Source organism: Poromitra crassiceps, assembly GCF_964638095.1.
Source record: "Poromitra crassiceps genome assembly, chromosome: 18".
NCBI lineage: Eukaryota > Metazoa > Chordata > Actinopteri > Beryciformes > Melamphaidae > Poromitra > Poromitra crassiceps.
This window is the reverse complement of record NC_139636.1, coordinates 8,147,403-8,163,166: the sequence shown is the minus strand read 5'-3', so window position 1 is coordinate 8,163,166 and position 15,764 is coordinate 8,147,403. Positions and strand designations below refer to the sequence as shown.

At 44.7% G+C, this 15,764-nt stretch overlaps 1 protein-coding gene across 1 annotated transcript in view; it reads right to left on the bottom strand.

Moving 5' to 3' along the window:
• spire2 (spire-type actin nucleation factor 2) overlaps positions 1 to 13,651 on the bottom strand; it is a gene marked incomplete at its 3' end in the record, with an annotated part of 36,761 nt that extends 23,110 nt beyond the window's left edge. The window contains exon 1 of the mRNA XM_083654179.1: positions 13,274 to 13,651. Coding sequence (XP_083510305.1) covers positions 13,274 to 13,592 — 319 coding nt within the window. The 5' untranslated portion in view covers positions 13,593 to 13,651. The remainder of the gene's footprint in view (positions 1 to 13,273) is intronic.
• Positions 13,652 to 15,764: the final 2,113 nt, after the last annotated feature.

The following is a 15,764-nucleotide window of genomic DNA, read 5'->3' as shown; positions in this document are numbered from 1 at the left end:
AAGTGAAATGTTTTATGGTCACTCAGGATTCAGTAGGTCACTGGTTGGCTTGGTTCCAGTCTTAAAACTCGTTATATAAGGATTTTTCTAAATGTCTATGGAGAAAATGAATGGGGAACTCTCTTCCGGGGCAGGAGACTGTTTCAGCTCTATTAGCTTCAAGTCACAGTTTGATCTAGGTAATGTGGGAGAAGATTATGTCCTTGTAACCTTGATTCACTCACACACACACTCTCTCTCTCCCCAATGATGCACTTGGCCTCTCTCTCTCTCTCTCTCTCTCTCTCTCTCTCTCTCTCTCTCTCTCTCTCTCTCTCTCTCTCTCTCTCTCTCTCTCTCTCTCTCTCTCTCTCTCTCTCTCTCTCTCCAACGATGCACTTGGCCACACACACAACATAATACACTCTCTCTCTCCAACGATGCACTTGGCCACACACACACAACATAATACACTCTCTCTCTCCAACGATGCACTTGGCCATCTGTTGCCATGGTAATAAGGTGTTCGGAGATGAAATTGAAAGAAACTAGAAAGTGACAGAGAGCAGAAAGCTGGGCTGAGAGCGGGGGCTACGGCTGCAACTGAAGGGAGCAACACGTCCTCATACCGAAATGACAGAATAAGTTCATTTCCAATGACTCCCGAACAACATAATATTATGTCATAGTGTCTTTTGTCATAGTGTCTTTTCGTGGTGACAGCGGGAGAGGCTCGGTGCTTGGTGGGATTGGCAGCGCCGCATTTCCTGGTTATGTTTAGGCAACTAAAAACGTGGTTATGTTTAGGCAACTAAAAACGTGGTTATGTTTAGGCAACTAAAAACGTGGTTAAGGTTAGGCAACTAAAAACGTGGTTATGTTTAGGCAACTAAAAACGTGGTTATGTTTAGGCAACTAAAAATGTGGTTAAAGTTAGGCAACTAAAAACGTGGTTATGTTTAGGCAACTAAAAACGTGGTTAAGGTTAGGCAACTAAAAACGTGGTTAAGGTTAGGCAACTAAAAACGTTTTTTTTTTTTTTTTTTCAATAATATTTTTATTCAATTTTCAATTTTTCAAGACAAGACAGACAAAGACAAAAAACAAAAACAAAAAGACAGGGCAGCTTAAACACTTCACAAAGACACATATGTGGACAACAATGAAGAAAAGGATGGACAGATGAATGAGAATACGATAAAATAAATTAAATTAAATTAAATTAGATGTACAAGGCAAAAGGCAGTATTCAGGTGGCAGTATCACTTCGGTTGAGATATCCAATAGTCAGTGTCTCTGCTAGGTTAGGGTCGATATATTTCAGGTAGGGCTCCCACACTTTATAAAAGACATCAGATGCTGAGTGCAGCATACATGTCATGAACTCCAGAGGCATAAGCTGCATAATTATCTGGTGCCAGTTCCTCTTTGTTGGAGGTTTGCTAAAAACGTGGTTAAGGTTAGGCAACTAAAAACGTGGTTATGTTTAGGCAACTAAAAACGTGGTTAAGGTTAGGCAACTAAAAACGTGGTTAAGGTTAGGCAACTAAAAACGTGGTTAAGGTTAGGCAACTAAAAACGTGGTTAAGGTTAGGCAACTAAAAACGTGGTTAAAGTTAGGCAACTAAAAACGTGGTTAAGGTTAGAGTTATGCTTTGGGTTTTGGTTAAAAACGGAACACATCAGGATACGAATCGGGTCTCTTGCAACGAGGAAGTTGAAAGACCAGGATTTCAGACGGCAGCCCATCTTTATTGTCACACAACACACTACAACACATGCACGGAGGGCCACAACACACACATGCTGACGGTGGCCGGTGAAATTTGTCCTCTGCATTTAACCCATCCTGGCTTTGTCCTTTCCTCCTGGGGCAGGCCAGGAGCAGTGGTCGCTTTCTCGTACAGCGCCCGGGGACCGACTTCGGATGTTGTCGTCACTGGTCGGATGACGATGACGATCTGATCTTCTGCATGTTTTTAGTGGGGGGGGTTATATACGGAGGAACCCCCTGGGGGAGCACGGGGAGAACATGCAAACTCCACACAGACAGAAAGAAAGGCTCTTACGACGAGATACCCCACCTGGGCAGTAGGCACTGAAGATATGGGGGGGAACACAACCACAGCGCCCACAGTGTCCCAGGCGAGAATCGAACTCAGGACCTTCTGACTGCGAGGCGACAGCTCTACCACTGAGCCACCGTGCCCCCTGTTAGGATGTTACCGGTCCACCAATCCCACCTCTTCACCGGCCTATTTCAATATCAGACTGTTGTTACGTTAAAGACCGCCAGAGGTCGCCGCTACTTCCTGGTTAGCTCCCGACTCTGGAGTATGCACAGCACGCATCGGCTCTTTTAACCACCTTGCAAATAGGCCCATGTTGTCGTTTTCCTTGTGAGGACGGGCTGAATGGAGGGAGGAGAAGAAGGAAGGAATGAAGTAAAGAATTGGAAGAAGAAAAGGACAAACAGGAACATCGACATTGTGAGAATACAGCCGTCACCTCAGACTACCATTTGATCCAGGCGTGGTGTTCACCACACCTCAGCCTGAGCTGTCCACATTTGAGTTTGTCATTTTTATCTTTAGAAAACAGGAACCAGCTGAGATTTATTTTGGAAGCATAGCTATCGAAAAATGTAATTAAATTCACTGAAAAATAAAGAGAGAGAGCATTCGGGACCAAATTATCTTCCCTAGCCTAGCCTAATAAATGTATCACGTGGGCCAAATATCTGCTCGCTCGTTGCTCCACATTGTCCCAACAAGTTAAGTCTATTTATATAAGTGGGACTGGAATTTTTCGGTGGTAAATGATATTAGAGGCAGCGACGTTTGACATAGCTGAGGTTTCAAAGATCCGTCTGTGTGTGGTTGGACTCAGGCCCAAACTCACCAAACTCATGGGGATGATGTTCATGTTTTATCTGCAACTGAGGGTTTCCATGCTTCTCTATAGAAACACCTCCAACCCCCTGGCTGATGAACCTCCAACCCCCTGGCTGATCAACCTTCAACCCCCTGGCTGATGAACCTCCAACCCCCTGGCTGATGAACCTCCAACCCCCTGGCTGATGAACCTTCAACCCCCTGGCTGATGAACCTTCAACCCCCTGGATGATGAACCTCCAACCCCCTGGCTGATGAACCTTCAACCCCCTGGCTGATCAACCTTCAACCCCCTGGATGATGAACCTCCAACCCCCTGGCTGATGAACCTCCAACCCCCTGGCTGATGAACCTCCAACCCCCTGGCTGATGAACCTCCAACCCCCTGGCTGATGAACCTCCAACCCCCTGGCTGATGAACCTCCAACCCCCTGGCTGATGAACCTCCAACCCCCTGGCTGATGAACCTTCACCCCCTGGCTGATGAACCTCCAACCCCCTGGCTGATGAACCTTCAACCCCCTGGCTGATGAACCTTCAACCCCCTGGCTGATGAACCTTCACAGGGCTCGACGTTAACTTTTAAAAGTGGTTGCCGGAGGGGCAACCTGGCAAGAGCTTTTGGTTGCCCGAATAAAAATATGGTTGCCCAATTTTAGTCGCTTTATATTTTGAGTAATTAAGATACTATGCAGTCATAAGCCGGCTTAATAATGACGATGTGACAGAAAAGTAAGTATAATAATCTATAGTATAGTATAATAGGCCTATTCAGTGTGCGCACCGGGTGTAGTAGTAGTAATAATGATAATAATAATAATAATAAATTTGTGTCATTTCGTTTTCTAAACAAATCTTATTTTTTGTTTTTATAATGCATTTGCACTAAAATGATTTAACTAATATTTGTGAACTTTCATTTTCATATATTTTTCAACAGTTATTGTTCATATTGTGCTTAATTTATTAATTAAAAGCGTTATTGATAATTAAGTAGCCTACCCTCCTCCAGGCCCGGCTCCAGACCCAAGTTACAGAGGGGGCCTGCCCCTAGCTTGGGGGGGCCAAGCTACCCAAGGGGCATCCGGGGGGATTCTCCCCCGGAAGAAGATTTTGTACATTTTAAAGTAAAATTCGTCAACCTGGTGCATTTGAGAGCAAAATGAAGAGGCTAAATCTGTGAAGAACTACACACATCTCTAATGTGTTGTGACTTTACAAATAATTAGGCCTAAACAATCAATATTAAGTGTATTTACACATTGTGCACAAATTGCATTCATTGTGACAAATTTACAATAGTTAATATCCAGCCAGAATCATTGCAAATGGATGTTCAAAGTAACAGTTAGCAATAGCATTGAGTTAATCAATGCCTAATGACAGCCAGATTCCATGTTAAACTTTAAAACAGAAAAACGGAAAAACGTTTTTAGAAAAAAAAAAAAAAAAAAAAAAAAAAAAATTGAATGGGGGGGCCAGTTTGTTAAATGGGGGGGCCCGGCCCGGTCAGGCCCGGCCCGGTCAGGCCCGCCCCTAACGCCGGGCCTGCCCTCCTCATGTTCATTCAGGGATACTATGATGACAGTGGTTTGGGGCCCCCACTCTGATGTTGCATAGGACCCCAAAAGGCCCAGAAGCGGCCCTGCAATCCCTCTCTCTCTCACCCCGTATGAGAGGCTGACAGGCCAGGGATGCAAATCATTTCTCAGCACATATACGCGGTGGTAAAACGTTTTTGAAGGATGTCCTGATCGAGGTGTATGTTGTAGGCTTGTTGTAGGCTACATGCTTTGCAGTATAGCGTTATGCTGGAATTATGCTTGAAGTTTGGGCTGTCGCACGGAAATGAGAGACACTGAATCTTGACGAGGAAACGTGTGGAGCGTTTATACACTGTGTGTGGGTTTCTGCTCGCGGAAGTGAGCTGGAGTCTTGAAAACTCCACTTTGTCCGCCCAGCCGCGTCCACGTAGTTACACAATTCGGGGTGTGCACAGCCAGGCGAAAACCGTCTGCACAGCAGCCTTGTGGAGGGGCGCGTCTGCTGATTTAACTCACTTTTCCGTGTGGACACTCGCCGATGCGGGAAGCATATGAGACCTAAGCGCTTGTTGTAGGCTACATGCTTTGCAGTATAGCATTCGTTTTCCGTCCCGTTCAAAGACGCACGGGTATTTCACCTCAATGACAATTTCCTCGTCCTTTGTTTCTGTGCGGGGCTGCGGGCGGACGAGGTTCTTCTTGCGTCTTGCAGCCGCTGTGATTGTGTGCAAGCAGCCCCACCTGTCCCAGTCAGTACTCGTTAAACATACCGCACGTGCAGCATGCATCACGTCCCAGCAAACATCGTCTTGACCGCGACATCACCAGACGATAGAATTGTGGTTTGGCATCTACCATCTAAGTCTGACGTTCTCTCCACATTCCTCCAATGTAACGTTTAGACTGTCACTTCAAAACAAAAAATATTGACCTCATATTGCTTTGAAAACACCACATGTAGGTGTCTTTTGTGTTTTTGTTGAATAAAATGACATTTGATTGACAATTTACCTGTTGTGTGATCAGATGCACTCCACCTGCAATGACGACTTTTATTGAACGCCCTTTTCTTTTTTTAATATGAAAACACGTTTATGTCATATAAGTGCAAGTGTCTCTTGTTATGGGCTTGTATTTATCACAAACTTCCTGAATCCTGTACTTGTCCCATTTCTCTTGCCGTAACTAAACGCAGTGTTGTGGGTTTTGGATGCTGTCTGCTAAAGTCGCGTTGGTTACATTATCGTAAATGATATCAATATACCTGTCTCATCGCTGGTTGAAATCATGAAACAGAATTAGCGAGGCAGCTAGCCTATCAATGCAACTTCCAGTATAGAGACCGTCATGTCAAAATCCCAAGTGCTCAATGTTAAGTATCTCTATATATGACCAAATCCGAAGTATTTGTAACTAGCTCCGTGGCCTAATGGATAAGACGCAGGACTGCGATGCGGGCGCAGCAGGATCGAATCCCCCATGAGGTGCGATCTCTTTTCGATGTAGCAAAAATCGTTGACACGTTGTGGGGAAGTAGAGGAATTACGTCGCTAAGATTTCCATTTGGGATATAGAATTAGACCCTGACTAGATGTAGTGGTTTGACGTGCAGCAGACGGTCGTTATACGTGAAAATGTTTGCTGGGGTAGGTTCCGACTGGTAATTAGTAACATCGTTTCGATTGTAACAGCAATAAAATGTCACATATATGTCACTCACAACAAGTATTAAAACATTTATTTGGTGTATATTTTGCTGTTTGCTGCTGTACATATTTTGTTGCATGTTAAATCGTGGTTGCCCCTGGGGCAACCAAAGACCGAGAAATGGTTGCCCCATGTTTTTTTTGGTTGCCCGGGGCAACCGGGCAGCCGTTAATGTCGAGCCCTGCCTTCAAAACCTCATTTGCAGACAGACAGACAACAGACAGACAGCAGGCAGACAGACAACAGACAGACAGCAGGCAGACAGACAACAGACAGACAGCAGGCAGACAGACAACAGACAGACAGCAGGCAGACACATTCCCGAGGGCTGCAATTGGCCCGCAGGCCGCACTTTCAGAACCCCTCGTTTTAAACCCTAGGTTTTTTCCTGTCAGCTATTGTATGAGCAAACACACGTCAGGAAATAAGCTCAGGTCCATTTAGAATGTTTATGTTGTCAAGTTGAAACGCTCTATATAGCACTTACATCCCCTGATTCTAATTCAAACATATAAAGACTGAAACATGTCTGTTTGCAGTGGAAGCCTGTGCATGGCCTCAGATCAGGTTCTGTTCCCTGGAAATCCAAAACACATCAGGTTGTTCAACAATCCACACGGGGGCTGCAAAGTTACTGTCAACCCAAATATGAGCCGCAGTTAAATCTGCACTGGGCAAAGGTTTGATGCAAATTCTGAGTAAACAGACCGACGAGAGCTCCAGAAATGCTCAACCGTTACTGGTTACATGGTGTCTGTAGTACCGGTATCTCTAATAAGATACTGGTTACATGTTTGATTCTCTGTGCCGGCATCGCTAATAATAATTAAAATGTCACTACACTTTTTAACGTGCAAAAGCAGCGCTTTCTGTGAGGATCACTTTAACGGCACCATAACGCCCCTCATTAATATATGCATGATTAAGGAGGCCTAATGGACATCACATTGTCCCTTGTAAAAATGGACTGCGCCCACTGCAGCTGCAGAGTCCCACATAAAAGAAAAAACAGCCTGGTCACCAGAATAAAATGTCGGCATTGTCGTTTCTGCAATCCACGGATACGTAGAATATCACGTTTCTGAACCAAAAATACATCGTATATCACGTTTCCAGATACGTGTATATCTATTTTATACACATCAGAGAGTCTGCTACGCCAGTAAGGGTGTTGGGGTCGGGGTGGATGGAGGGCGTAAACACTTGACTTTCCCACCGGAGGGCCATCATGCCGGGATGCGGGAAGTGGGGGTGCTTATGGTGCTGCAGCACCCTCTGCTGTTTTGTATTGGAATTGCAACATCAATAAAAAAAGATATATATATGATGATTAAAATGTGTTTTATATGGTTTATACTGCAATATTTAGGGTATTGTTGAAGACTATGAGCAAAGCAAAGAGGGTGGAGATGTTATTCTGCTGATGATTTTGTAACCTTCTTTACAAAAAAGGTGGATGACATCAGCTCCTCCTTCCATCCTCTAGCCACCCTCACTAACACTCCCGACTCCAATCCTGCTCCTCAGCCCCCTGTCCCTGGATTTCCTTCCTTCTCTCCTCTCTCTCCTGATGAAGTGCTTAAACTCATCAGCTCAAACCGAGCCACTTACTGCCCCCTCGATCCTATCCCTTCCTCTCTCCTCCAAACCATCTCACCTAACATATCTCCCTTCCTCACTACCTTCATTAACTCCTCTCTGTCCTCTGGTCTTGTCCCGCCTGCTCTAAAGACTGCAAGAGTCAAGCCTCTGCTTAAGAAACCCTCCCTTGACCCTACTGCTATTCACAACTACAGACCTGTCTCTCTTCTCTCATTCCTTTCCAAAACCCTCGAACGAGCAGCGTCCGAACAACTTTCTCTCTATCTCTCCCAAAATGACCTCCTGGACCCTCTGCAGTCCGGTTTCAAGGCCTCTCACTCCACTGAGACAGCTCTTCTTGCTGTCACAGAGGCCCTTCACACTGCTAAGGCCTCATCCCTCTCTTCTGTTCTTGTCCTCCTTGACCTGTCTGCTGCCTTCGATACAGTCAACCACCAAATCCTTCTTTCCACTCTGTCTGACCTCGGCATTTCAGGCTCTGCACTCTCCTGGTTTGCTTCCTACCTCTCTAACCGCTCATACCAGGTCTCATGGAGAGGGTCCCTCTCCAGATCCTGTCCTCTTACCACCGGTGTCCCCCAGGGCTCAGTCCTGGGCCCCTTACTTTTCCTTCTCTATATCAGATCTCTTGCCTATGTGATCTCTTCTCATGGCTTTTCTTATCACTGCTATGCTGATGACACCCAGCTTTTCCTTTCATTCCCCCCCTCTGACACTCAAATCGAGGCTCGCATCTCTGCATGCCTCAAAGACATTGGCGACTGGATGTCTGCCCACCACCTCAAGCTCAACCTTAGTAAGACCGAGCTACTCTTCCTCCCAGGAAAAGACTGCCCTCTTGCAGATCTCTCCATCTCCATTGACAACACCACTGTACTTCCCTCCCAAACAGCCAAGAACCTTGGGGTGATCCTTGACAACCAGCTGTCTTGCTCTGCCAACATAGCTGCTACAGCGCGCTCCTGTAGGTTCTCTCTCTACAACATCCGCAAAATCCGTCCCTTTCTCACAAGAGAAGCGACTCAACTCCTGGTCCAGTCTCTTGTCTCCTCCCGCCTGGACTACTGCAACGTGCTTCTGGCCGGCCTACCTGCCACCGACATCCGACCGCTTCAGCTCATTCAGAACGCTGCAGCCCGTCTGATATTCAACCAACCCAAATTCTCTCACGTCACTCCCCTCTTCCAGGAGCTCCACTGGCTTCCCATCTCGGCCCGCATCAAATTCAAGACACTGGTACTGGCCTACAGGGCAGTACACCAGACAGCTCCCCGGTACCTGCAATCCATGGTCAGGTTCCAAACCTCTCACCGCTCCCTTCGCTCCTCCACCAGTGCAGGTCGCCTCGCCCCTCCTTCACTACGGGGGCTCAAAAGTCGCTCATCCCGATCTCGACTCTTCTCGTCCCTGGCACCTCAATGGTGGAACGAGCTTCCACCTTCGGTCAGGACTGCTGAATCACTGCCGATCTTTCGGAAAAGACTAAAGACACACCTTTTCAGGCTCCATCTGGGCCCTTCTTGATCTAACTTCGTCTCTCTCTTTCCTTATATTAAAAAAAAAAAAAAAAAAAAAAAAACCTAACCAACCTTGTACCACTAACCTAAACTTGTACCACTGTTCCTTCAGAAGCTGTAGTTGTCATAGACTGTGCTCCATAGTTGATTGTTCTATTGCTGACAAAAAATGTGTTATTGTAAGTCGCTTTGGATAAAAGCGTCGGCCAAATGACGTAATGTAATGTAATGTAATGTAATTTTTGATGTTTGGTTCTGCTCTAAAATAATGGTCGGATAAAAAAGTGTACGTCAACTTGTCTTTTGGGACGTAGTTGGTCACGAATACTTATCTCGCTGACTAGCTATATTGAATCGGTAGAGTCACTATAGGAGAATAATATAGCATGATGGTGGTGGGATCTAGTTATGGATCAGTATGAGTAAACAAACAAAAGACTACTAGGAGAAACAACTCTTGGTGAGGGTTACATGTATGATTCCCACAAAATGAGGAATAGTTGACCCAGTCACTACATGTCACTAATTTAGTTGAAGAAATGTAGCAAAATAATAATAATTATGGGTCAATGTTGTGCTTCCGCCAAGCAACATAGTTCTTGATAGGAGATAGCATGGTATTTGAGCGGTTGTTGCTTGGCGACACATAAGGACGCAGGTGTGCTGTTCAGCAGAGACTGTATCCATTTTCTAGCTGAAATATGATAACATCTCTTTCTGCTTCCACATTTTTCCTATTGTAGTGGTGGTACCCTACCCTGTCTGAAACTCTTCCCTCCTCTCCTTTATTTTTTTTTGTACCTTTTGTCTTTTGAAGTAGACCTAACCAGTGTCAGGTACTCTAGCTTCTTGGCAGTTGATAGCCCAGAGAAAATCACACCGAACTCTATTCAAAAATCTGGCAGTTCTGCCTATAGGCAAAAGTAGCCTTAGCCTACATACCAGGGCAGGTAGAACACTTTTATTCTTTTTTGAATAGTTGAGTTTTATGGAAAGTGGGCCATATATACTGAACAAGAAATATGAATGTAAAATCATATAAATACAACACTTTTGTTTTTGCTCCCACTTTTCATGAGTGGTAATAAAATATCCAAGCCTTTTTCTACACACAAAAGGCTTATTTCTCTCACATTCTGTTCACAGATGTGTTTAAATGTGTGGTAGTGAGCGCTTCTCATTTCGCTTCTCAAGATAACCCATCTACCTGACAGGTGTGTCATATCCAGATGCTGATTAAACAGTACGATTATCGCACAGGTGTGCCTTGGGCTGGTCACAATAAAGGGTCACTCTAAACACGACCCCATTTGAAGGCAGCATTATTGTCAGCAGCCCATGGCACACCTGGGCAATAATCATGCTGTTGAATCAGCACCTTGATATGCCAATAATGCCACACCTGTCAGGTGGATCAATATGATGTCATTCACTTTGTGTTGAAAACTAAAGTGATGGGGACATAACCTATATATAGGCTATGACTTATTATAAAATGGCTCTCTCAAATCAAGCAATCTGATTGGTTCACAGCCATTGTATAATTCCAGTAACCGAGTTCAATAACCCATGGCCATGGGTTATTGGTTGCCATGGCAACTCTCTTACTAAGAGAGTAATAATAAGGCTTACCTCAAATGACAACGTAGAAGAAAAAAAAATGGCGGAGACAGCTGTCAGATCCTTGTGAATCGATCTTCGCTTATAACTTTACTAATACTTCGCAGAAAATGATGTTTTGTACAAGAATAGATGCGGGCTAATGTCTTCTTTGCAAAAGAAAGGCTGTTAACTCCGCATTTAACCCCGTAACGTTAGTTGGTGTCGGGCAAGCCCTGAGAATGCAACGCTGCGCTCGAGCTGCCTGGGTTTCCAGAAAGCTCTCAGCCAAGCGCCAGGATTGGCCAATGTCAACTTCAGTCTCCAGAACGATCCAATCAAATCACCCGCACGTCTATCTTCTTGCTAGAGGTCCCGCCTTACAGTAGTGTTTCAACTGACTCTCAGAATACCATGCCAGTCGGACTTATAGTGTTATTATTATTATATTATTATACTTGGAACCCTTTTATAAAAGCAATATAGCACTCGAGCAGCGTGTGTTGTGGAATATATCCCCCTGCTCAGTTGTTATCCCACGAGGCCGCAGGCCGAGTGGGATAACAACTGATCAGGGGGATATATTCACCACAACACACTGGCTCTCGTGATATATTGCTTAATTATACAACAGTTAGTTCCGGCCGGGCAATTTGATTGGACAAGAGGGATCCTACCAGTGCCAATCATGATAATGCACTGGTGCTTCACTGTGTGTAGATCACTCCGCTTCACAGCTGCCCTAATCAACAAAATGCTTCACAGCTGTAGAGTAGACAGTAGTAAAGTAGACAGCCTGCAGTTAATTAGGCTGATTAGGCTACATTTTCGACAAAGCAGAAAGCTGAGGGAACTATTTTTGTTGGCGGAGGAATAAATAGAGAAATCATATATTTTCTCAGCTTTTTGTCATTTTTTTAATCAGCTTTGTTTAATAGAACTGTTGTATAAAAGCAATATCACACTCGAGGTCGTGCTGTTGTTGTCTAATATCGGCACTGCTGTGATTATCTTCGGGACTCGGCCTGCGGCCTCGTGCCTACGACCGAATCACAGCAGTGCCGATATTAGCCAACAACCGCACTCCCTCTCGTGTGATATTGCTTAAACATATCATAACCACACAGTAACCATGAGCTCACACGTTTCATTTGAAGGCAGCATAAACACATTGGAGTGCATAGAAAAAGTCTCAGATCTTTCATTTCAACTCGTGAAAAATGGGAGCAACAGGTTCACCAAGCAACACTTCATTAAATTGTCAACTTCTGGTGGAAGAAGAATATGCTAATAAAAGGCAAACCAACCCAATTTTATTGAAATACGTGCTGCTTGGGCCGGATGTATACCGAAGTGTAGAGTGGTTCCTATTTGTATAACATCTGAAGTTATTTTTGCTACAAGGTAGTAGTAGCCTATGTAAACCGTCTTTATTGATCGCAAACAAACATTGAGCAGATGTTTTAATAAAGTTTGGCAGCCAGATCTCTCCAGACTAGTGAGAATAGCATGTGTCTTTTGGAGATCTGCAGGTGCAGACTCCTGAAACGGGTTACCCGCAGTGAGGGCACCCACACAGGACACTGTGCAGCCAGCCAGGTAAGCTAATTCCAGTGGAGAAAAACAATCGAACGACTGCGTGACTCCTGTGGGCTTCCACCCGTTTGAAGTCTAAACAGACTCTCCAAGGGTGAAGCTGTGCTATATGAATAATTAATCGTTTACCGGCATAAGTCATCCCTGGCTGTTGGAAAGACAGTGCGACAAAACACAACAGTCACAATCAAAACACTGTGTGTGCGTGTGTGTGTGAAGGGAACCCAAAGCTCAAATAACCTGAATAATTAACAATGTAGTAGTTGATAGATTATGAATACCACATTGATTGGCATAGGACACGGTAGCCCCGATAACCTTTCTCTCCTAGAGACAGAATGCTATCTGAGCCAGACTCCAAACAATAATGTGGCCTTGCTCATCTGCAAAGGTAGCATAATAAAATATGACTCGAGCTATTTTACGAAACAATAGAACTATGAGTTAATTTAAATTCTGCCTTTACATAGCCTATAATCAGCCAAGCAGCACTCATTGTAATAGCATCTTAAGTTAACGTTTAGAATTGGTTCCCACTGCTCGCTACCGCCCACCGCCGCGGTCTGTTTTGGTGAAAGATGACTGGAGGAATCACGGTCGAAACAGTTTAAAAAGTTGGCATTTTAAAAATGAACTGCTGCTTTGTGGATATATGCCGAATTCAAGATTGGCTCCTAAAGAATCAGAAATGATCTCGAGTGATATTTCAAGGGGTATGCAGCTTTGCCGATAAGCAAGGTCACACTAAAGTGCACGCTTTTTTTCACTGGATTTGGCGACGCAGAGGGAAGTTGTGGATGAACTAGAGAGCAGCCTAAATGGCCAGCTGTCCTACCGTTGTGTGTGGACCGCTGTAACGACACTGTCCCGTCCCTGTGGAGGAGGATGGAGGACGGCTCCTTCGCCCGGTAAGCTCTCTCAGCACGGGCCGTCACAGGCGGGCGGGGCTGGGGCATCCTCAGCCCGCTGCAGCACTGGTAGCACACGGCCCATGCCTGCTCCTCGTTGATGGGCTGCTCGTAGGACTTCAGCACCTCCTCCAGAGACAGTTCCCGGGGCTCGGCGAGCTCCCGCTGCTCCCCGCGGTCCCCCGTGCAGGGAGCGGACACCCGTGCCTCGCCGTCCTCGGCGCTTCTATTCGTGGATCTGGCCATGGCTGCTGTGCCGTGGAGCCCATCCTTCACGCTGCTGGCACCGTGGCCATGGAGGCTGGGCTGGCTCCTGTCCTATCCGAGCTTCATCGCAGGCAGACAGACGTCTACCTACACTCAACTACCGCAGCTGCACCTCGTTACCATAACCAGTGTCAGGTTAGCCACAATAAAGATCCGGACTTCCGGTCTGAATTTTCACAATACGACCCGCCGCCCAAACGTGTTGCGCGTCAAAGTGAAAAGACATTTGTGGTCACTGAAAATATAGTCTTCTTCCAGAATGTTCTGTGAGTATTGTTGTTAACCCCCAGCTCCTCCTGTCCACCAGAAGAAGCTGTGTGTGATTGTGCTTGTGTGTAATTGTATGCTTATGGTGAAGGCCGGGGGTGTTGCAATGCTGGAAAAGAATATGGAGCTCACCTGACGTTTTCTGGATAAATAAAGGGATTTAAAAAAAAAATATATATATATATATTTTTACACAAATGTCATACTCCTATATTTTATTATATTTTTGTATGTTTTCATATCTGACATATTTTTCATTTCCATTTTCTTTGTCACCGTATATTCTTATAACAGTGTGTTCTTTTTTTCATAGGCTACCTTTCATGAATACCTTTCTACTGAGCACAATATTCAATGGTTTGTATAAATATCACCCAATTAGTTGACTTTATAATATAAGTATTTTTCTCCACATAACTTCCGGTGTTGCGGTGGCCCACTGTGGCTGACTTGACGCTGCTTGTTGCCAAGTCAGCAAATGAGCGCGACGGACCTTCTCCCTCGGTGTCACATCCACCTGCCAGCAGCCAGTACGAAGGGAGGGGGCTGTTAACGTCATCAACCCCGACAGGGTGAGGGTCTCGACTCACCCTGCTGCTTGGCTTGACGGCTACCAGAGCAATCTAGAGATCTCTCCTCGTTATACTATTATTATCTCTCCTCGTTATTACTATTATACGGCTCTGACGGCTACTAAAGAAAGCAATGACACAACATATTGATTTAGAAATTATTTTATGTCGTCCAGACTCTATAATCAGAACTAATTATCGTATATAGAATAAGCTATATAATTAATATCGTCTCTCTCTCTCTCTCTCTCTCTCTCTCTCTCTCTCTCTCTCTCTCTCTCTCTCTCTCTCTCGCTCTCTCTCTCTCTCACACACACACACACACACACACACACACACACACACACGCACGCACGCACGCACGCACACACACACGCACACGCACACGCACACGGGACGGGGAGAGCGTCGCACTCGCTTTCAAACAGCAGGTGAGAAGAAAAACAGCTGGTCCCGTATGTATCTATTTTTGTTGTTGTCACGGAAGTCTCCACATAGCACGTTATAGTTTCTGAATTTAGTTGGCTTTGGCTATATTTTAACATTCTAAACAAAGAATCGGTCAGATATTAGTAAGAAAGTTCATTTCCCAGTCAAAACTCAAAAGCAGTTTGTATTGTAACTTGTATAAATGTCTAAATGTGATAAATGAAAAACAATAAATACAATGTTGGGAAAAAAAAACTCAAAAGCAAGCAGTAATTATCGATCGCATAACCAGAGATGAAGAAATGCTGCAAGCAGTCCTGCCCAAAACTGAATTGTATGTTTTGCCTGAGCTGTCAACACGCAGCATGGTTCCACTCATACAAGCCCACTGTGACAGACAAGCCTTTGGAAAGACAACTGACTGTGCCAAGTGCAAGAACCATTTCCACTACACCACTACACTTATGCAAAACATAAGAATGGTTGTGGATTGGTATGGTTAACGGTGCACAAAATGAATTCAGAATGAAATGTACTTAGAAATAAATTATTTATAATATTGCAGTAGCTAGTAGCCTATTTACGTGAAAGCGCTTGAATGTTGAATTCATTTCAATCTCCTTGATATGGGTTTCTAATAATACATAGGCGGCTACTTTTATGCAGTTGGGCAAGTTACTTTCAAAATGTAATCTACTACATATTACAAGTTACTTTCATTTGAAAGTAATAAGTTACTTTACAATATTACTTTCTGTGTAGAGTAACTCGTTACTTATTACACTACTTTTGCATTACTTTTACCAAAACTACAGCAGCAGCAGAATGACATTGCCGCCCTGGAACCACCCCGAAAAATTATTTCAACTGTCTTGAAGTCAGT